General features: G+C 37.2%; 1 protein-coding gene across 3 annotated transcripts in view; it reads left to right on the top strand.

The window, feature by feature from the left end:
• DNAJC24 (DnaJ heat shock protein family (Hsp40) member C24) overlaps positions 1-23,280 on the top strand; it is a 53,826-nt gene that overhangs the window by 22,494 nt on the left and 8,052 nt on the right. For all 3 annotated transcript variants that reach the window (XM_004585433.3, XM_012927062.2, XM_058663220.1), the window contains exon 3: positions 14,171-14,309. In XM_004585433.3, coding sequence (XP_004585490.1) covers positions 14,171-14,309 — 139 coding nt within the window. The remainder of the gene's footprint in view (positions 1-14,170; positions 14,310-23,280) is intronic.

Raw genomic sequence — 23,280 nt, 5'->3', positions numbered from 1 at the left:
ATGAAATGCCAGCCCCTATCACAGGCTTCTTCATCGGAAGAATGCTAGATAATGTTTCATACACTCTGCTTAGGTGCCATGTGAAACACTTCAGTTGCCAAGGAAAAGCATAGAAATGTAAAAAATAGCAGTAAATATCTTATGGAAGGTGCACATTTGCAGTATACAGCTGAAACATGAAAGCAAAGATTGCCTTATTCAGTCTCAGCTGGGCATGTTCATGTTGGCAACTCAGCTACTTCACCAGTCTGAATATGTCTGTGACAATCATGTAACAATCTAGAGTTATACATACTTTTTAAAAATATGTATTTATTTGAAAATTGATGCATGAAGAGAAACAGATTGAGATGGTGCTCCAACTTCCATCAGCTTCCCAAGTTGTTGCAATGGCCAGTTTGGGCCAGGCTGAACCCAGGACCAAGAACTTTATCTAGGTCTCCCACAGGGTGGTAGCTGGCAGCATTTAGGTCATCATCCCCTGCCTTCCTAAGAACATTAGCAAGAAGTTGAATTAGAAGAAGCAGAGCAGCTGGGACTTGAACTCCAGTGCTCAGATATGGGATGACACATTGACTTCATAAGTGGTTGCTCAACCTGCTTTACCAAAATTCCAGCCCCATACCGCAGCTTCCTATTAGATGCTCAGAAGAATTCATAATTCACAATAATTTGAGCGTTGTATGTGTGCCCTGAAGCTTTACCTCTTCTCAGGTGCCCAGCTCCCTGCTCCAGCTTCCCATCTTCCGCTTTTATCCTCCTGCTATTTCTGATCTTCAGCATCCTTAGCATAATTCCTCAAGAGTGCTGTTGCTGTAGTGCCTGTCTGCCTACCCATCTTGCCCTCTCTATCATATGACTTTTTTGTATACAAAATTGTGAGTATTTTCTTATCACACATGTAAAGTTTTACCTAAGGACAAGTCTTTTCTTGGCATACTAGAAGACTCCTTTATGATCTAAAACTAGTAAATTTCCAGTTTTATCTCTCATATTTTTCCTTATTCAACCATCCTTTCACTCATTCTTACTCTGGCTTATATACGTAGCTCTAATCTATGCTTAGCACATGCCTAATTTGTGTTTACTGCTTTTCCCCTCCTAGAACATCCTTCCCCTCTAGGATCCCACAGTTCTGCAGACTCCTATTCATCCTTCAAGACCCATTCTTCAAAATTCAGTCAAATATGACCTTTATTACAAAAGCATCTCCGACTCACTCTAACTGAACAACTTTTCTTGCCATCATCCTTTCCATTACATAATTAAATGTTTAAATGCCTGTTATTTCCCATTATTAGACTGAGTCCCTCAGGAGCAGGTATCCTGTTATTCACTGTTGTACATTCACTGACTAACACAGATTCTGACTTTGATAGGTAGGTAGGTAAGTATGTTTTGATGGACAAACACATTTTGGTCCAGCAGTCTTGCTAATGGTTTATACTTTCTCTTTATAAATCACAAAAACCTAAAGTTTAAAATTTTTGAAAATCTTATTTTGTTAGTTGATAAAATGATAAATGGTTGACTGATCTCTTAGGCAATATTTAACTAAACATTAGGTGGCAGTAGTGTGTTGTACTTTACCTTAGTAATTTTTTTTTTCAGCTTTCATAAATCTTTAATGCGGTGACAAAGTGTAAAAGACAAGTGTGGTGCTTTTATACCTAATTTTTGTAACGTGATCTTATTTTTAGCAAGTAGGTAAGTCAGTGTATAACTCATATTCATTAAAGAATTACCACTGCACCATCTTAGCAGCATTTCCTCACCAACTATTTAACGATGGTTTCTCAATAACAGTGATTTGCAATAACGAAAACCAAAAATTATCTCAGAGGATATGTGTTCTTCTGTTTTCTAAGAAGCTTCTTTAAGCTTTTATCTCAAAAATGGTGTATTAAGTTCACTGAATTTTAACTAAGTTGTTAAATACTTCTCTTTTTTAACCATTCAGTTCTTGTCAGCATTAAGTATGTCTTTTTGGTTATCGAGTTTCCCTTTAGGTGAATTTCTGTTATCATGAAGTTAGAATTAAAGATTGTTAGCCCCTCTCCAGCTTTATGCATTTAATCCTATTGTTAATTTTTAAAAGTGCTTTTAGTATGCATTTTACTACCATTGGGGTTTCCATACCTTTTGGTGTTAAGCAAATAGAACTTACTTTTTGCTTAAATAAGTTTTGTACATTTTAAATCCAAAACAGTATTTTTCTGCAAATTAAAGAAACTTAAACTTTTAGTGAACAGTTTAGGGGTGGTTTGAATATAAGATGAGCGAATTTAACCTCTGACATTCTCTTTTATCTTTACTCTGTTAGAGGTGAATCGCTTGTGGGAATTGAAGGCTTGTGTCCTAGTATCATTAATATAACAGAATGATTTGTTAATGAAAAAGGAGCATGAAAGCGTTGACAGAGTGTACTGCCTAATTAGTACCTGATGGCCTCTGTGGCCTCAGAGCAGTGCTCCATGTTGCTGCAGAACAGCTCTGTAGCATCTGTGTTTGTATATCACCACTCTTATTGAGCAGGGATATTCTAGTTTGTAACTACAGAAAAGTCATGTCTTCCCGGAACCCAGAGAGTAAGTGCAAGTGAGGCAGTGCCCTACTCCTACTTGGAGATTAGAGGCAGAGTGTTTATCTTGGAATTCTGTTCAAAGCTTATGTTGAGCGTGCCATAAGAAACTTAATTCATTATGATTTGAGAGGGATGCCTCATGTCAGTTGGGTATTATGTAACTCATTGCACAGACTTTTAAATTGCTTTCATATCTTCTGTACAAAGGACACAATAAAGTGAAGGAAAACACATTATCTTTTGTGCCCATTCCTCTATGAGTCTTTTGAAGTCCCCTCATATAATCATAAAATAGGATTATAGTATACTTGGATAATGGAAAAAGAGGAGAAAAGTGGTAGTTATTAAGTAAAAAAATTAATGTAAGAGTATATAGTGTTAGTGAACATTACAGTTCAATCTGTTATAGAGTTCTGTCTTCATTTAGAAGAGGCTCTGTTATGGATTGAATCCCTTAACCACACACCATTCCTTTCTTGCATTTCTTCACTAGTGTGTACTCAGTTCTGGCAGATTGACCTCCTAATTGGAAAACATCATTAGGGTTCTTTTTTTTTTAAATATTTATTTATTTATTTTTATTACAAAGTCAGATATACAGAGAAGAGGAGAGATAGAGAGGAAGATCTTCCATCCGATGATTCACTCCCCAAGTGAGTGCAATGGCCGGTTCTGTGCCGATCCGAAGCCAGGAACCAGCAACCTCCTCCAGGTCTCCCAAACGGGTGCAGGATCCCAAATCTTTGGGTCGTCCTCGACTGCTTTCCCAGGCCACAAGCAGGGAGCTAGATGGGAAGTGGAGCTGCCGGGATTAGAACTGGCGACCATATGGGATCCCGGGGCATTCAAGGTGAGGACTTTAGCCACTAAGCCACCACACTGGGCCCTCCTTTAGGGTTCTTCAGTCTATGCCCCTTTTCCTCCTCAGCCTTGCTTTTCCTTCTGTTTTTCTCCCTGTTCTCCTACTGCCTTCCTTTATTCCATTTTTCTTTTGCCTTTTTCATCCATTGTCCTCCTCTCACCACCACCACCCTTCCCCCCATACACGTAATTTTCTTTTTTCTTTTTTTTCTTTTTTTTTTGTTTCTTCTTGGAGTTATTAGTGATTTCAGAATTAGCTTTTTCATTTGTTCTCAAGAGGTAGTCATTGTAATAGTGGCATTTAACAAAGGTTTAGATAAAAAATGTTCAGGAGCAAAGAGATATCTTAAAATATTACTATACAGGTTCATCCTCTGGCTACACATGCCATATCAATGCCATTTTACTCCTGGTTGCTCCACTTCTGATTCAGCTCCCTGCTTAAGGCCTGGGAAAGCAGGGAGGTTGACCTAAGTCCTTGGGCCCCTGTTGGGAGACCTGCATGACGCTCCTGGCTCCTGGCTTCAGATCAGCTTAGCTCTGGCCACTGCGGCCATCTGGGGAGTGAACCAGCAGATGGAAGACCTCTCTCATTCTCTATCTGTCCTGCTGACCCTTTCAAATAAAAATAACGTAATCTTTTAAAAAGTGCTACTGTATTAAAATGGAGACAATCATTAGAGAATCTAGTAGACCAAGGATATATAATTTCCTTTAAACTGTTCTCTCAGCATGGCTGAGCACACTGACTTGCTCCCAGGCTCTCCGAGAGGACCATGTGCCTCCATTCGATGTGTAATAAACTATTTACAATTATTTCTTAGTAATTTGGCCCCTACTTACATAATAACAAATTATGAGCTTTAGGAGAGCATATTGGTTTTGTTTATATATTCTTTTAAGTTCTTAGCTTTTCATTAACTTGTTCAAAGAACGCAGAAAAGTCATTTTTAGAAATACTTAAAAGATTGCAAATTTGCTTTTCTGATAATTTGTATATGTATATGTGTGCATGAATATATATGTATATGTGTGCATGAATATATATATATGTATATGTGTGCATGAATATATATATATATATCTACTTTCTGTAAAGAATAAGCAAAACCACAGAGACAAAAAAAAGGAAATTAACTAAAGCTTTTTGGGGAAATGGAAGGAAAATGATAATAGCTATTGATGAGAACAGGGTTTCTTTTAAGCTGTGAAATGAGAAAGTGGTGGATACTTGCATACCCTGTGAATATCCTGAACTGCACTGAATAGCACACTAAAAGGGTGAAACTCATAGTATGTGAATTTATGTATCTTAATAAGGTTAATTTTTTTTAAAATTAATGTTTCTGTGAGCTTTTTGGTAGCAAAATTTAACCTTTAAAAAAAAACAATTTGTTTACTTGAAAGAGCAAAGAAAAAGTTCTTTTGTCTGTTGGTTCACATCCCAAGTGGCTGTAATAGTCAGGTCTAGACCTGGCTGAAGCCAGGAGCCATCCGGTCTGTCATGTGTACTTTTTTTTCCCATTATTTCTCTTGGTTGAAAGTTGCTATCATGCTTAACACAACTTTCTCTCCCCTCCCCCATACACACAGAGAAAGCTTATGTGTTGGGTGGATGATGTGGTTAGTGTAGGATAACGCAAAATTGGGAAGCAGAAGGGGATGGATTGGAAAGTTGTTAGAGATGATCGCTGGTAACCAGAGAAGTTAATGTTGGTCTGGATCAGGGTTTTGGAGTAGAAAGAACATGTAGGTAGTAGCCACAAGATGTGGCAGCCCAAGATGAATAAAAGGAGGGTTTCCCTAATGTTGATAGCCTGAGTTATTATGGGGAAATATTTTTACCTCTCTTTTAGTTCATCCAGTATTTATTGAGCTTGGTGATCTTCTAACACAACATGATATGAAAGAGGAAATAAAACTAATTTTAGAGTCTGGATAGTAAATTGAATTTTGAGCATGCTGAATTTGTAGTATTTTCAGGATAGCTTTTAGAAAGTATTTTAAAAGCTGGTTCTGTCGAAAGTTCTAAGCTGTAGATACATACCTAGTATCCTTTTAATGGTACTGAACACGGCTGTTAAAAGCAAGAAAACCAAGGTATTATATGCTGTGGGAGCTACATTAAAAATCAGTTAATATCGGCATCACTCTGGAAATTTTTGTTAATCAAATTTGTGCAGTTTCTTAATAGTTGATTGATACCTCTAATTTGTAAACAGTATAGTATCAAAATATGATCAGAATTGTGTAGTGAAGGATCGATGTGGGTGGTTAGTTTCCCACTAAATATAGTGTTGGGTGTTGTGGCACAGCCATTTAACCTGCTACTTGTGACCTCTGCGTCCTTTGTGGGAATGACAGTTTCAATCCCTGCTTCTCTGCTTCCCATCCAGCTTCCTTCTAATGCCTTCTGAGAAGCAGCAAATGATGGCTAAGGGTTAGGGCCTTGCCACCCACATAGGGAAACCCATATGGATTTCCATGCTACTGGCTTCAGCCTGGCATAGCCCTGGCTGTTAGAGGCATTTGGAAAATGAACCAGTAGATCCATTTCTGTTGCTGTGTTTTCAATCAAATGAAAACAAATAAATAGATAATTGTTTAAATAACAAATCTCTTCTATTTAAAGAAATATCATTTCATTTCTACTTCATATATTGCTTAGCCAGTACAAAAAGTCATTTTAAGCTAATAAATAATAAATTTTCACTAAAACCTCATAGAGGTTACTAACATTTTCAAATTTAATTATGCTGGTTTTTTTTCATTTAATACATATTTCAATTTTTCTCCTCTAATTGGAAAACTTGCCTGTACACTGTTTAGTAGTTGAAATAACACCTCTCTTCAAAAAAAAAAAAATACATAGGTTGATATACCACTGGCATATTATTCAGATTTCAGTAATTTCTTCATCAGTGGTAAGTTGGTAATAATGCAAAGAATGGAATAAAGAAATTGGCATTTGTAATTAGTGAATAGAAGATACCAAATATAAAAAAATTATGACTTGAAAGTGATTTTTCATGTTGATGTTTCAGATTGAGAAGTGTTACTGTCTTAGTAGCCCCCCTGCCACCTTAGTGTGATACACATATGTGGTGAGATCCATCTGTCAAGGATTCATTTTCTGACTTCACTCAAAATCCCTTTTTTAAGCAGTGGAGGCTAACAATGTGCTTTTATACTTTACCAGACAGGATTATTACCTGGAGAATTGGTGAAACACCCATTGTAAATTCTTCTTCTCAAAGTTTGGGAATGAGTCCAAGAACTGGTTTTCTAACAAGCTCTTGGATGATGCTGATGCAGCAAATCTGGGGACACCTTTTCAGTAGAATTTGGGTGATGCATTGTGATTGTCACTCCAGCATTAGTAACCTATGAAGTGTTTAGACCTACCATGTGGAGGGAATCTAAAATGAAAACATAATGTCCCACATTAGACAAACCCATTGCCAAAAAATCTCAGCTAATAAGAATTAATGTTTCATAATTAAAGTGTTAATTGTCAATTAGTCATTAGTGAGCATAATACATACTAATCCTAATGAACTATTGATGTCATTTTCTGTGTTTGCTTTTGTAACATCATGAATTTTTTTTCAAATCTACTTTCTTAAGATTTTATTTCTGCTAACTTTTCTCATCCTCACAATAATGACTTAGAAACTTAACAAACATGATTTCATATAATTGGAAATTTCCCCCAAATGCGAACAAATTGCATTAATCATAAATTAGTCATAATTGTCAAGTTATTTGAGAATAGTAAAATGGCAATTTGCTAAAGCTTTCAGGCCTGATACCCAGGTTCTATTATGATAATCACAGAGATCCTGTCGCTCAGTATTGTGACATGTTTGTGATAGTTTAATTTTGGACGTGCTTTAGTTTCTTACATAGCAATTCTTTTTTTTTTTTTTGAAATGTTTTTATGTTTTTGAAGTTGGCAAGATGCTTAAAAGTAATAATGCTGTATTTCTCTAAATGGTAATGAAACATTTCACTAATTTGTATTATTGTTTTGGTTAATTTTTAGTTTTCAGTTGCACTCTTCCCACCATTAACATTGATATAAATTTCTTATTTTTCCCCCCATGGCTTAGAAAGATTTACTGAGTCCTTTAAAAATTTTTTAACATGCCTGAATATACTTTCTTTTCATATATGGTCAACCTGAATTGAAAAATGTGCAGATCTCAGAGATGGCATGGCTTGGCAGGTTACTCCTCTGCCTGTGATGCCCACATCCCACAGAGTTGCCACTTTGTGTCCTGGCTCCTACACTTCTGACTCATGCCTGGGGCCAGGGAAAGCAGTGGAGGATGACTGGGCCCTTGGCCTTTTGCTACCACACAGGAGACCCAGAGGAGTTCCTGGCTCCTGGCTTTAGACCAGTTCAACTCAGGCCATGACTACCATTTGGGGAATGATCCAGCCATTGGAAGATTTTTCTGTCTCTTCCTTTCTCTCTCACTCTGTAACTCAGACTTTCAAGTAAAGTAAGTGCAATCTTTTTAAAAAAAAGTTTAAAGAAAAATGCATAGACATTAATGTTAGTATTGGTGATTTTCGATAGTGTGTAACCACCACTCATATAAAATTTAGAATATTAACATTCTGTTAGAAGTTCCTCCATGCCCCTTTCCTTTTTCCCTGCTTTGTATTCCCACCTAGAAGCTGACTTTGATTTCTATCACAATGGAATAGATTTACTGAAATTTGGATTTTGATTCAATGGCGTCAAATAGTATATGCTCCTTTGTTGCTGTTTTTGCTCAACATGCTTTAGATACTTGTCTATGCTACTGTGGATGTGTAGGGCTTGTATTATTATTATTCAGTAGTATTTCTTTATAAGGGATTTAATAAAATGTGTTTATCCAGTCTTGTGTTGCTGGTATTTGTGATTCCGGATTTGGCTGCCATGAATAATATTGTTAACATGTTCTGTTCTGAGTCTTTTTGTGGATGTGTGCTTTTATGTTTCAACTCTCTTAGGTAAATATCTGACAGGGGGATCTCTTGATCACAAAATTGGTGTAAATTTTGTAAGAAACTACCAAATTCCTGCCAGCAGTATATGAGAGGTGCAGTTTTTGCATATCCTCACCAACATTTTGAAGTTTCCAGGTTTTTTTAAAGGTTTATTTTATTTATTTGAAAGGAAGAGATAGAGCGAAGAGGGAGAGAGAGTAACAGAGAGACACCCAACCAGAAAGAACTTCCATCTTCTCTGTACTCCTCAAATGGCCATGCCAGTTCGGGGTGGGGTAGGCAGAAGCCAGATGCCCGGAACTCTCCAGATTTCTGACACGGGTACAGAGGTTCAAGCACTTGGGCCATTTTCTGCTGCCTTCCCAGGCACATCAGCAGGGAGCTGGGGCAGAAGTGGAGTAGCCAGGACTTGAATAGGCACTTGGCTATCGCATCTGGAATTGAAACTGGAGACTTGAACCTGTTGCACTACAGCGGTAGCCCTGTCTTTTTATTTCAACTGTTTTTTTAGGTATGTGCTAGAATCAGTGATTTTTAATTCATGTTTTCTTAATGACTGATGAAAAATTTTAGTGCAAGTTCATGTGCAAAGTGTTTATTGATTAATTTTATTTTGTTTAGAAATGTAAGGTTTCTCATGTTTTTTTTTTATTCACTGAGTGATAAGGCCTTTTTTTTTTTTTTTTTGGTGTATTGTGAATAAAAGCCCTGATATTTATGCAGACAATATTTTTTCCTGGTCTCTTGCTTGTCTTTTCATTTTCTTGGGGGCTTTTGAAAGCAGAATATTTCAAAATTTGATGAAGTTCAGTTTACTGATTTCATGTCCTATACATTGTACCTTTTGTTTTCTGTCAGAGCAGTCTGTATCTGCCTTGTGTGCTTGTTTCATTCTAGAAGTTTTGCACGTAGGTCTGTGATTCATCCTGAATTAACTTTTATGTGTGAAATGAGATATGGATTGTAGTCATATATATATATATATATATATTTTAACATGGATATCCAGTTGTCTTAAGACCATTTGTTTTATTAATGTTTTCCTTTCACCATTGAATTGGTATGGCTCCTTTGTTGAATTTCAGTTGACCATATATGTACAGTTTGTGTATTCCAGGCTTTGTATTCTGTTGTGTTGATCTATTACAATATCTGCAAGCCAGAGCTACAGTTCTGATTATTGCAACTTTATAAGTGTTGAAATGTATATAGTGTAATTGTTCTTTCTACCCCCCCTCCTTTTCTTAAAGTAATTTGCTGGAACTTTGAGTGGGATTGTATTAACGTATCAGTGTGGTAGAAGTGGACATGAATCCTCCCATTCATGAATATGTTCTTTCTTTTTGTTTAGGCCTTTTTTGACTTCACATAATGTCATTCTATTCAGGGTTAGTTTTTAAATTGTTATTTAGTGTGATGCTGTTGTTAATAGTAATTTCTTAAGCTTTCATTCTTTAATTGTATGTTCCAGGGCTTACTGGTTTCTTAATTTTTAATCCAGTAATTTCTAAGTTATAAGTTCTTTTTTTAAGATTTGTTGTTTTTATTTCAAAATTTTAGAGATATTTTATAGGAAGAAGGAGAGACAGAGAGAAGAATCTTCCATTCACGGTTTACCGCCCAAAGGTCCACAACCGCCAGAACTGAGCATATCTGAATCCAGAAGTCAGGAGCTTCTTCCTGGTGCAGGGTTCCAAGGCTTCGGGCCCTTCTCCACTACTTTCCCAGGCCATAAGCATGGAGCTAGACGGGAAGTGGAGTATCCAGGGCACTACTGGGATCCTGGCACTTGCAAGGTAGAAGATAACCAACTGAGCCATCACATAGGGCTGTGAGATAGTGAATTCTTTCAGTTCCAGCTAAAGGAATATTTTGTTTTTGAACATTTTTTTTGAAAGACAGATTTACAGAGAGGAGAGACTGTACATAGAGAGGGTGTTCCATCTGTTGTTTTCCTCCCCAAATGACCACAGCTGACAGAGCTGGGCCTGTCCAGAGCTGGGAGCCAGGAGCTTCTTCAGGTCTCCCACATGGGTCCAGGATCCAAGGCTTTGACCATCCTTCACTGCTTTCCAGCTCACTAGCCGAGAGCTGGGTCGGAGGTGAAGCAGCTGGTACTGGAACCATTTTCCATATGGAGTGCTGGCACTGCAGGTTGAAGATTAGGCTGCTACCCCACTGTGTTGACCCCCAGTCAAATGAATTTCAATTTAATCCTGAAAGATGATGAAAATTAGCCAGAATAAGTAAACTTTGCAACACTAATTTTAGAATATGTGTATTTTGTTCATTAAAGGATTTTTCTTTATATTGTTGGTGAATGTTGTTGTTGAAACTCCTTGTTATCCATAAGATTAAATTGGCATTTTTCTGAGAATTTAAGAAATCAATGTTATTTTTTTTATAATTCTTCCTGGTCCCTCAATGTTGGTAGTAAACCCCTATTATGTAGAATGTATGAGTGAATGAAATTGAAATGGCTTTGTGGTTTCAAAAATAGTAAGGTTTAGGTAATGGAGATCTTAGAAAAAGGACATACGTTTTGACAAGAGAAAAATAACTTATCTTCTTATGATGATAATGATTGGATCTTCCTCTCACAGGAACTTTTAATTAGATTTAGAAATAGGAACAAGTAGTATTTGCTTTGAGACATACAAGTCTTGACTCGTTTTCCCATTAGCATCAAAATTATTTCAGAATTAAAAGTTTGAAATACATGTATCACTGGCACCATTTTATCAATAGGTTTCATAATTCAAATTTCTTAAAAAGTGGTAGTGTCTGTTGTGTTCCAGCATTGAAAATTTTGCACTGTATTTTGATGTATTATGGCTACAAAATTTAACACAAACTCAGTAACTCTAAAGAAATTTTCTATTTCCACAGACTGGGAGACCAGAAATCCAAAATTACTGCAGTTGGGCTCAAATCAGGGTGCTGGCAGGGCTGCACTCCCTCTGCAGGTGCTCAGGGAGTTTGTTTCCTGAGAACAAACTGGTGGTGGCTGGCTTTGCTTGCCACATCACTTCAGTCTTCAAGGAGAGCATCTTCATATCCTGCTCTTCGCTGTATGTGTCAAATCTGTCTGCCTGTTTCTTAAAGAACACTTTGATTTTGGAGTAAGTCCCTCTGGATAATCGCCTCATTTCATGATCTTTCCCTTAATCCTGTCTGCAGATTGCCTTTTCCTGAGTTAACGTTTACACCAAGCAGGATTATGACTTGATATCTTTAGGGGCCATTGTCAGCCTGCCCCATTTTATTTTGGAAGCAGCTGTCCACAGATTGGATTGAGGTGTCCAGCACACTAGTGACATATATATTTACGTATTATAATTGCTGTTTCTAAAGTGAAATATAGCTATTTAATGGACATTATAGAATAATGCTGAATTCTAGTGGTGTAACTGAATAGATTTAAAAGCTACTTTTTTAGATAGCAAACAAAAATGGCCAAATCAAGGAAGAAGATTGAATTATGCTTTGACTATCAGAATTAATATGTGACTCATAGTAAAATTTAGCCAGATATTTTAGTTTGGGTTTAGTTTCTAAACTAAAAAAAAAATAAGTGTAGGACTTTCTTAGATGATTAGGCCTGATCTTTTCTATTTGTTAGGCCAGGCAGACATTAAGTACAGGCCTGGTGGAAGTTTAATGTGTGCTCCCACTCTGGACCTTTGGAATGATTTCTCCAAGGCTTTGCCGAAACTGTAGCTTACATGTGTGCAGATGGCAGATTCCAGTACCGTGAGTAGCATTGATGCACATGATCTCGTACGAATGGATCAGATACTGAACTTTAATGCAGCCAACTCTATTTTGACTTTGGCATGCTGCTTGAGTATCCCTAATTCAGCGATTACCAAAATTTCTGTATGGGAACAACATTTTCAGTACCATTTGGTAAATTATAACCAAGATGAAACAATAGAGCCCCAGTTTTCTTTCTTTCTTTTTTTCTTTTGCACGCTCCCTTTTTTTCTCTTCTTCAGCCATTTTTTTGAATTAGTTTAAATATCTGATTGTTGATAATTGATGAATTGGGTATGGCAGGGTAAGTAGTTTGCAGAAGGGAAAGTAGGAGTTTAATTTTTACTGTTGCCCTCTCGCAGCGTGTATGATGTTTACCAGTTCTATGTAACCAAATATCCCATTGCATTTTGCTTGTTTCTAAGGATCATCAGTAGTGTGGCAAAATTAAAAGCAATACCCTGTGATCTAATTAAAATTTGTGTACTTTATGGATTCTTTATTAGGAATTGAAATAATTTGGTTTTATGTTACTTGCTACAATTATTGAGTAATTTTGGCCTTAAGTACTTGTATAATAAAAATGGTATGTTATATGTAGTTTTTCATGCAATTTGAATTTCTATAAAGCAGCCAATGAAATCTTTTTTTATTATATAATTTATTGAAGAGTACATGAATGCCACATTATTGTGACTTGAACTGCTGATATCGATGGCTACTTGTCTGTTTTATAAAAACTCGAGGGTTGGTGCTGTGGCATAGTAGGCTGTCTTTGAGTGTATCACCAGTATTCCCTGTGGGTCCTGGTTCTGCCCCACTTCTGGTCCAGCTCCCTGCTTGTGGCCTGGGAAAGCTGAACAGAGGATGGTTCAAGTCCTTGGAAGCTCCTGGCTCCTGGCTTTGGATGAGCTCAGCTTGGTCACTGTGACTGCTGGGGAGGGAACCAGCAGGTGGCAGATCTCCTTTCTGTGTCTCTCCTTCTTTCTATAACTCTGCCTTTCAATTAAAAATAAAATATATATTTAAAAAATTTTGAAAAAAAGTACAAAGTAACTTTTCTGTGTGCCTATGCTTTTGAAATTAAAATGTTTTGTAATCTGTGTGATGAAACTTTCAGAATAGTTACTGTTTAAAATATCGTATAAAAACTATTCCATATAAAATTCTATGTAGTAATTTCAAATGGTTTCCTGTTTAGTTAAAAAGTGGAAAAAAAATACACGTCCGAGTGTCTGATGTGGTTAACCCAGATTATTTTTAAATCAAATATTCATCAGTTTAGATAACCTTTCCTTATTTGTGTATGTTATTGAGAAACTAACAGCTAAAAAGCAAATGATGATTTTAAAATTCTTAGGTACAAAGGAAGGACCAAAAGAGAAAAAAAGGAAAGGGTCGGTACAAGTAAAGTATCCAGTAAGCCACGTATACATTTTTAGGGCTGAGGAAGATGGAAAGCATTTTTAATATTAGGTACATTCTTACCTAGCTAATTTTGTGGTGTAAATTTCATAAAGACAACCTAATAATCCCCTTGTAATGATGTCTTGAGGCAAGCACATTATATAAAGGCAAGTTTCAGGCGCTGCAAAGTTTGTGTTCCTCTCTTTTCGTGTCCTGCTTATCTGCACGTACCTGTTTCTATTTGTGTTAGTCATCCTCTCTAGGTAAATCGTCCATGAGACCAATGATTCCATGAGCAAATTATCCAGAAAATGCTGTCTTTGCACGTTGTGACAGATCATGTCACTGGTAGATTTACAGCTATTCCAATGGTCTAATTAACCTGGCAGTCGCCTGTGCCCAACACTGTTGACTTACTGCCTCAGCATCTTAGTTTTGTTCCTCTTGTTACCTTTTCTCTTTACTGACACTCAGATTTGCAGTGGTGACTCCCCCGCCCTTGTTTTTAGCTATCTGTCCTCAGCTTTGTACTCACCACTCCTTATTTTTGATTGGCAGTATCATCCAGATAAACAGAATACAGATGTTCCAGCAGGAACAGTGGAGGAATGCTTACAGAAGTTCATCGAAGTTGATCAGGCATGGAAGGTTCTAGGGAATGAAGAGACAAAGACAGAGTATGACCTGCAGCGCTGTGGTAGGTACCTGGCTCCAGGGCCGCGGCCATGGGCATCATCTGAAGCACGATATGCAGCCATTTGACTGCCCAGTTATTACCAGCTTTTCTCCTCCATGCCAGCCTTGTTTGTTTGTTTACTTTCGTATTTATTTCAGCCTTGCCTGATTATTGTGTATCCTTTGAGAAGTTAAAAAAATACTAGGATACTGCTTCTTGTGCAGCCATAAAAGCTACTTTCCGTAACTACTGAAAAATGTTTAATTATGTGTTCCTAACTAGTAGATTTTGTATTTGCATTAAATTTCTGTACACATTGAAATTCTAGTAGTATTTCTAAGACTGCGATATAAATGACCTTCTAAAAGAAGGCACTGTGCAAGTTCTGTCCTACACTCTGCTGCACTGTACTCTGTCATAACAATGTAAGGCGCTCTGCTGCCTTTGCGCTTGTTTTTAGGCTGGACTTCATGATATCTCCAGAATAAACTATTCTACATAAGATTGCTGTAAATGATACTTAGGGATGCACATTGTTTAAGCAGCCTTAAAAGCAATTTCTTGTATGCTTTTCAGAAAATAGCTTCTTAAAACTGTGACAAGCTGTTGTGAGAAAGAAAGGGAGAAATGTAGGTCAGGTTTGTCACACATGGACTGCAGTTACACGAAGTGATAGGCTGTCTTTCAGCACTGGCCTTGGGACAGGAATCCCTCAGCCTTCTGTTTGAACCTTCAATGTGCACCATACATGCTAATGGGGGGAGTCAATAAATCAGTCACAGCCTGTGGGGGAAACACTCTCTCCAACAGCGTGGCAGCCTCGGCATTGACTGGGATGTGCGAGTAAAAGCTTGCTGTCTCTGCAGCTGACTGTGGAATCCTATCACAGACTCTACAAGGGCACACCGTCAGACCTCAGAATGATTTTAAGGCACTTCCTACAACAGTTATGAAATTTTGATTTGAGAACAGGCTTTATTGTTTAAGTACAGCCCTCTGGGAGAAAACCAGTGATATTTGTTGAACATCCGAACGGTGTTGTATGGATAAAATGAATTATTTTTTATAGACAGTGTCTGATATCTTTGTGTGTAAAGATATAAGCAGTTTGTATACTGCAGTATCTGTTCTAATCAGTCATGTAGTCATAATTCCAGGGAGCACCAAAGGTCTTCTGTTTTCTAAAGCTTTTTGAACATTTTAAAAAAATATATTAAAAGCCATTGTAAAAACTACATTGATTTTTTCAAATATGGCCTGGATATTAAGCTCTAGTTCTATTTGGTACTTCAAAAATTTCGTGGAAAATGAACTTTTGTTTCATTTTTGTAGAATGGAAACTATGCACAGATCCAGTGTAAAAGCATGTGAAAGTGATGATAATAACACACGTTGTATGTGCAAGTAACCTGTGTTTGTTTCTAAGGCCACCAAATTCTGGTGGAGGTGATTTTGGCACTTGTTTACCAGTCTCCACCAAGTGTGGTGCCAGTGTGCTTACCATGAAAGTATGTCCTAGGGGCCAGCATTGTGATGCTACAGATTGACCTGCCACTTAGGACATTGGCATCCCATATCAGAGTGACCATTCTCCCGGCTTCTCTGCTTCTGATGAGGTTCCCTGCTGGTGTATCAGGGAAGGCAGCAAAAGGGGGCCCAAGTACTGGGCTCCTTTCACCCACCTAGGAGGTGAGGATGGAGTTCCTGGTCCTGGCTTCGGCCTGGCCCAGAGCTGGCTCTTTTGTCCATTTGAAGAGTGAAGCAACAGATGAAAGACCTCTTTATATCTGTCTCTCTGCCCTCCCCCCACCACCTTTCAAAGAAAAAAAATTAAATCTTAAAAACTAACTAAATAAAATAAACAAAAGCTACGTCCTGAAGAGGATACGGTATATGCTTATAGTTTCACTTATCTTTTCTACCACGCCACAGTCTGTGTACTACCAAGAACATGTTAGGGAGATTGACTAGAAGCCTGCTGTTGGAAGAGAAATGGTACAGGGAGAGGTCAAAAATCATAAAATATTCTCTGTTACTTGGAGATATGGAAAGGTATAACAGAAAGAGAAACAAATAGCACAGAATTATAGATGAGCATAGACTTACGTGGAAGGATTTTGAGACATGTTAGAACAAATAATCAACATATTAAAAAAATTCTCTTTGAGAAGTCTTTGCAACTTTGAATTTATTTTCAGTTTTGAGACCTTGGTTTCAAATTTTTAAATAATTATGACCCCTGCATCACAGAGGACTTTTGCAGGTCATTGAAATCTAGACACATCAGCTACACTGAGAGTTGGGTCTGATTCATGATTAACATAAGCAACTTAGAATTTATATGTCAGGCCCAGTGCGGTGGCCTAGTGGCTAAAGTCCTCACCTTGAACACGCCAGGATCCCATACGGGCGCCAGTTCCAATCCAGGCAGCTCCACTTCCCATCCAGCTCCCTGCTGTGTCTGGGAAAGCAGTTGAGGACAGCCTGAAGCCTTGGGACCCTGCACCCTTGTGGGAGACCTGGAGGAAGTTCCTGGCTCCTGGCTTCAGATTGGTGCAGCATTACAATCACTTGGGGAGTGAATCATTGGATGGAAGATCTTCCTCTCTGTCTCTCCTCCTCTCTGTATATCTGACATTGCTGTAAAAATTTAAAAAAAATTTTATATGTCGGTTTGCCTAGTAAATTCCTCAGATACTTATTGAATTGAGCTGTTCTAAAAGGATGTAGAAATACAGCTTTGCTTGCCATTTTAGTTCTACACATTTATGTACTGATTTTTTTTTTAAGATACTGTGTTTTAAAGGGAGAGTTACACACAGGCACACACAAATATACAGAGCATGAGATACAGAGAGAGAGGTCTTCCATTGGCTGGGTCACCCCCCGAAGGACTGCCACAGCCTGGGCTGGCCCAAGTTGAAGCCAAGAACTGCCCATGTCTTCCCTGTGGGCATCAGGAACTTGAGCACTTGGGCTGTCTTCCTCTGCTTTCCTGGGCACATTGGTAGGAAGTTGGATGAGAAAGCAGCCAGCTCTCAAATCTGCACTCATATTGGATGCTTGGTTACAAGTGGCATTTTAACCCTCTATACTGCGATACAATGCTGTCTCCTTAATATTATTATTATTATTTTTACCAGAGGCTACAAATAGGAAGAATGAATGCTTTGTTTCAATTTTAAATGGAGGTTGGCTTGGCATTAGGTACATGTCTCTTATCTAATTATAACTTGCTGCTTTAAGTCTTTTATGTTTTTGAAAATCTTATAACAAGCCTACTTTCATATTGTTATTTCTTTTTAACATGATTTCTTCCTCTTCAGTAAATTGCTCCTCAAAACAAGGAAAATAAACTTGAACTTTTTTAATGGTGAGGATTTAGATTTGATAGAAGGCAAACCTTTGAGAGTGTTAATTTGTTAAAGACCAGGATAGGTTACCAAGAGAGAGAATTTGTTATAACCAGGTCAAAGCACTCTTTTTTTCTGGGTCACCCCCTGGGGATATGGAAATAGCTTTGTTGTACAGAACTCTTCTTACATGTGGTGATAGTTCATTGTAAAACTTTCTTTTCATTAGGATATGCTTCAAATATGTTTGTTTCCTATTCACAATTAACTTGCAGTATAAAATAAATGGGCCCTGGTATCCTTGGAAGCATGTAGAAGATGCTTTCTTTGCTGATGTTGCATGCTTTCTCAGATCTCACAGCCAAGAGTTAGTGTTCTATTGTAATGAAAGCCTCATCAATACTGCCCACAGCCATTCGCCTATGGAAAAGACAATTTAATTCAAAGAAAAGGAGTGCTTGAAATTCATATTTCTTTGCTTCTGCAAAAAAAAAAAATTGTGAGATGGGTTCTTTGTAATACAGAAGAAACAGTCTAGGGCAGAAAACTTCAAGTAAAATAGGTCAGATTGTTTTTTCTCACTCATTTCCACTGCTGTGTTCTTTAGTAGCTATTTTAGGATATGTTGACCTGATGGAAGAAAAACAAATGAAAGAAAAGGATAATAATATTCAATTCACAGTCATTACACATTTCAAAAAGCAGTGTTAACTAAAGAGTTTAAACAGTTATTTTCAGTTGGCATATTTCTCTTATTGTTTCTAAGGATACTTGCAAGGGTTATTTCCTGAATCCCCTGAAAGGGATACAGTTATTCCAGGTTATGCTTTGGAAAACACAGGATTAAGTGCACACATGAACAATATCTATTGAATAGGTTTTGGTATCTTTATAAATCTTATGGGAAATTTCCTCATAGATTAAAAAAAACATATCAGAAGTATATCATGGGAAAATAGTAAGGATCATGGTTCCACAAATATAGCTGCTATCTTAGTGTCTAACAGTGACACAACTTATGAAATTGAGTTACTTCTAGATGACCTAAAGAGGAACAAACCTTCACATGGGGTAAATCAGCCTAAGAAATGTTTTTCAAAAATGAGATTTTGTTGAAAAAATCCTTGTTGATATTATATATTAAGGTATTGGTCCAGTTTTAGCGAATTGTTTTGATAATGTGGAACCCTCATTCTCCACAGTCAGTCAATTACTTGGATACGTAAAACAGCCTAACACAGAAGTGGCCTGCCTTTTTGCCTTAGCTAGATAAAATAACAAATAAGTTTTAGTGTATAATTTACAATTCATTTCATCCCTTTTTTAAGACAAATACCTATGAATATAAAATAAACAAGTCTTGTACCAAATGAGGGACATATCATAAAACCTCATCAATATGTATATGTCATATATCTGAATCAGTAAATAATTTTTTACAATGACAATTGTTCCAGCAAAGTGTAAGAAGGACTGATTAACTCCAGAAGAAGGGAAACAACGTGTTTGAAATGTAGAAAATATATGAATTTGGGTTAACCATGACTTAAGACCAGGAGATGTATAAATTATGTCCTATAGCTGACCCTTAGAAAATATTTGTTTGTCAGGTTAGAGTTTCCATTTATGGTCATATTAGTATTTCCATTGATTCTAGGAATTTCAAAATTGGCTGTAAAAATTTGCTTCAGGTAAAGTGTGGAGATAAGCATCATGGGGTATGTTTTTTTGGTGACCGTTTCTGGGAAAAATAAGTACATGAAATGATGCAGAAAATCCATCTAGACAGTTGGGGACTGGCATTATCCTGAGAGGAGGAGAGAGCATACAGAATTCTTTGTGTGAGGGCCCCTTTGCCCCATCTTATTTGTCACATGAAAATTACTACTCATATTATTTTACCTGTGTTTGCATGCGAACAACTGTTTCTGTAAGGAAAATGTATTTTAAGGTAATTTCTCATTGATTTTGAATAAAATTTTGATATACTTCAAATAATGCTATAGAAACCTGTTGACAAGATCACAGTTGTAATTTTGAAAGCCAGTTTGAGCTTTTGCAAACTTTTGGTTTTCTACTTTTTTTTTTCTTTTTAATTTCTCCTTGATGAGGACCTGTTAAACCAAAGGGTCTAAACCCAATGGGTCACCTTTCTTAGTGCTTATTTTTTCATCAGACTTGAAATCTGGGTTTCAAAGTACACTCTAGTTACTTCTACATTTCTATATTCATAGGAATGAATCAGAAATACTGATGACTTCTTTTTCAGTGTGTTTATTTTTCTTCTGTGATCATTTTACTCTCAAAGTAAACTACCACAGTAGTATCTTCCCGGATAATAACCAATCTAGATAATTTCATAGCTTCACGGGCCTTGGCTTCTCGGCTTTCTTCCAGTCTTTTACATTCTGGTTGACTTGGCTTTCTTTCTCTAAGAACATTCAAACTCTCCTCTCTCCCAACCACAGTACATTCCCATTCACCTAGAATTTAAGGGGGAAAGAAGATTTTAAGCTTGTCAGCATTACATTTTTTTCCAGCTTCATTGCCTACTACAAGCCTGAAGTGAATTTGATCTTCTGGTTCATTTAGGGGCTGCTGGTCACAGTTGTTCATCATGTTTGTCGTTACTAATAACACCCCTCTTCCCAACTCTTCACAGCTTACTCTATCCAAGGCCCGCTGCAGGCCCCTGTCTTCCAGCACCCTCCATCCTCCAAAACCTGAATATTTCTAATCCATCACCATTTCTACCCTCCGAATTTAATTCACAAAACTAATTACTTTGATATTTTTCCACTCTGGTTTCTGTCTTTTGGTTCTGTGTTTGATACGTTGGGAGGATTAAAAAAATTTTTTGTAGCTTTGTTGACAGTTTCAGTGGAACAAGCAATTAGCAAAGTGAAAACTTGATAGCGCTGATGTGTGTCCAGAGGAGGGCCTTTCTGTGCTATGCAACTAGTCAGGCAGCGGTTTTCATTGGTTTTCTTCTGGTCTAATAAATACTGATCAATACAGACATTATGAGATAACAGATTGGAATAGCTGTCATTTGTGATAACTGTTTTCTAAACATTGTTTAATAAACTTCTGAGGCAGGCATTAGCGTCTCTGTTCTAGAGAAAGTAAGGCTCAAAGAGATTAAGGAATTTGAGTAAGGTCACAAAGCTAGTAACTGATAGCGGGGGGATCCAAAGCCATTTTCTCTGCCTCTTAATCACTGTGATAGGCTTTCAGTTTTTGTATGGTTGTGTAAGTCTGCGATTTCTGGTTCCAGTAGCAGAGATGAGGCATTTCTGAGGGTCAGGAGAGGAGACCACACCTGTTCCTGCTGTCACCCAACCTGTGAAACAAGGAGCTGTTTCTGTTTCGTTTGGTACCTTTCCTCAGCGCTGCACTTACATCTAGTTTCTAAAAGCTCATGGACCTTTAAGTTGATAGTTAAGCTCCAAGTGTTAAATTTTTCTTTAATATGGAAAGCCTTGTAATTGTAACTCATTAATTTCATCTGGGAAGATTTCAAATTAAATGTTGCCTGATTCTAAATAACTGGTCACAGTAAGTACATTTCTAGGAACAGGGGTATAGTAAGAGCAGATTACCTTGAGTTACTTCCTACATGAAAAACTTTAACAGTATATAGTGAAATGATTTTCAAGAATGAATTGGTTTATAAAATTACATTACCTTGTTCTAAAACAGCAAAATAGCTAACCCTGATGGGAAATGCTGCTGTTCTAACTCCCACACAGAGGTCTGCAAGGTTTAAACTCTGTTTAACATTTGAAATGGCATAAGAACAACTACAGTGAACTCATTGCCAAGTGATGTGATGATGGCAAGGTGAGTAACCTGGCCTTGACTGCCCCGCAAGAATAGTATGGGCAGAGCTGCAGATGGACTTGATGTTTTGGCTTTCAGCTGAATGAAACTTAAATATCTCAGCCATATGAATAAAGTTAAAATTCCTGTTCTCTGTAAATTTAGTTCATGTTTTTATAGTTTTTTTTTTGAATTGTAGCCACAGTTGGAAAACATTTCCTGGGATTAGAAGTGTCATTATTTAGACATTAAACAAAGAGTTGTTTTAGAAATTTTACTATCATTAGGAGGAAGTGTAAAAGACTGGAATCCCATTGTCTTGTAAGAAGTAAGAAATATTTATTGATTCCCAAATGGAGCTGAAAAAAACCTTTCCTCTTTTAGAAAGTTGTGAATGACCCAGCGAGAGCTCTAGTAAGCTTTACTGAACCAAGCTGCTAATAGTTATTTAATGTTATTCTTCAGTGTGAAAGAATCTCCGTAGATTTTCCTTTTAATCTCTTTGAATTGCAGGCTCATAAACCTCTCTGATGAGCCCTGCCAGTGTTTTCTTAGATCCCACTGTTGAGACAATGGAGCCGCAGAATTCTTTCACCTCTTGTTGTCAGACAAATCCAATAGAACACAAGGTCAGAAGGGCTGATACTTCTAAAGGTTGAAAGATTCTTTTTCAAGTAACCACATAAATTATTTGATTTTAGCATTATATTCCTGAGAAACCTCTCTAATGCACTGCTTTGCGAATGTAGCTCGATTTTGCATTATATTTTGCAATTTGAATTTGCGAACACACAACGCAGGATGTTCTAAGGTACCTTAGAAAAAGTTGAACCGATTTCCTGCAAAAGACACAGGAATCATGTCATGTCATTGGACTCAAGATAGAGTATACCAAATAGCTCTTACAATGCTTTTGCTTTCTAAGTGGCTGTAGCTTGTTTGTCTGAAGTAGTTTTCGCCATAGTGAAACCAAAATTCCAGATTTAAAATCTTGAATAGGATCCCTTAATTAAATCAATAAGTAAGTTTAAATCTCAACATTTTTAGTAGTCATGTTAACTGCAGGACTTTTGAGATAGCAGTTGTATCATATTTCCATGCCATGAGCAAAAATATTTATAATATGTAATACTACAAAATTAACTTATGTTTTGAAGTTGCCCTGCCTGAGTAGCCAGTTAACAACGCTAATTACAAGGTTCCTGTGAGTTACTTTGAGTAGATGAGGAAGAATTACGTTTTCTAATTATAACCACAATGGTAGACAATCAGAGATTATTGTTTAAAAGGACAGAAAAAAAGAAACTACAAAAAACATTGGTTGGTTTGTGCTCCTTGCTTGTAATTGCACTGGGGGTTAGAAGGAGGAGGGAATTTGCTGTTGCCTCATCCTTGGACACCTGCCTCTCAACAAAGGCTCTTGGTTACCCCCCACCGCCCACATTTAGGTTCACCTTTTGCTTGTATGTACCCTGTCTGCTCATTATACAGTTCTCCAGGGATCCAATTTTCCTCAGAGTTAATCACCCCAGCCTTTTTGAGAAGTTGGTTAAATTACGGTCCTTTCAAAGAATACCCTTTCTTATGACAGGTTTCTTTCCTGTAACTTTTCTATTATTGTATCTTATATTGTATTTCCATTTCAAAATGCAGCCATTAGAATTTCAACACATTCCAAATCTTTAAAACTTTTTATTGAAGCATAATAAACTTATGGAGAAATGTATATACTAAAGTGTATAGCTTGATGGATTTTCACAGCAAACACACGCACACACACTTAACTAGAAGGCTCCTCATGACTTTTCCCAACTCTC

Source organism: Ochotona princeps, chromosome 4, assembly GCF_030435755.1.
Source record: "Ochotona princeps isolate mOchPri1 chromosome 4, mOchPri1.hap1, whole genome shotgun sequence".
Taxonomy (NCBI): Eukaryota; Metazoa; Chordata; class Mammalia; order Lagomorpha; family Ochotonidae; genus Ochotona; species Ochotona princeps.
Note: the sequence above shows the minus strand (reverse complement) of the source record. Positions and strands in the feature narration are given on the sequence as shown.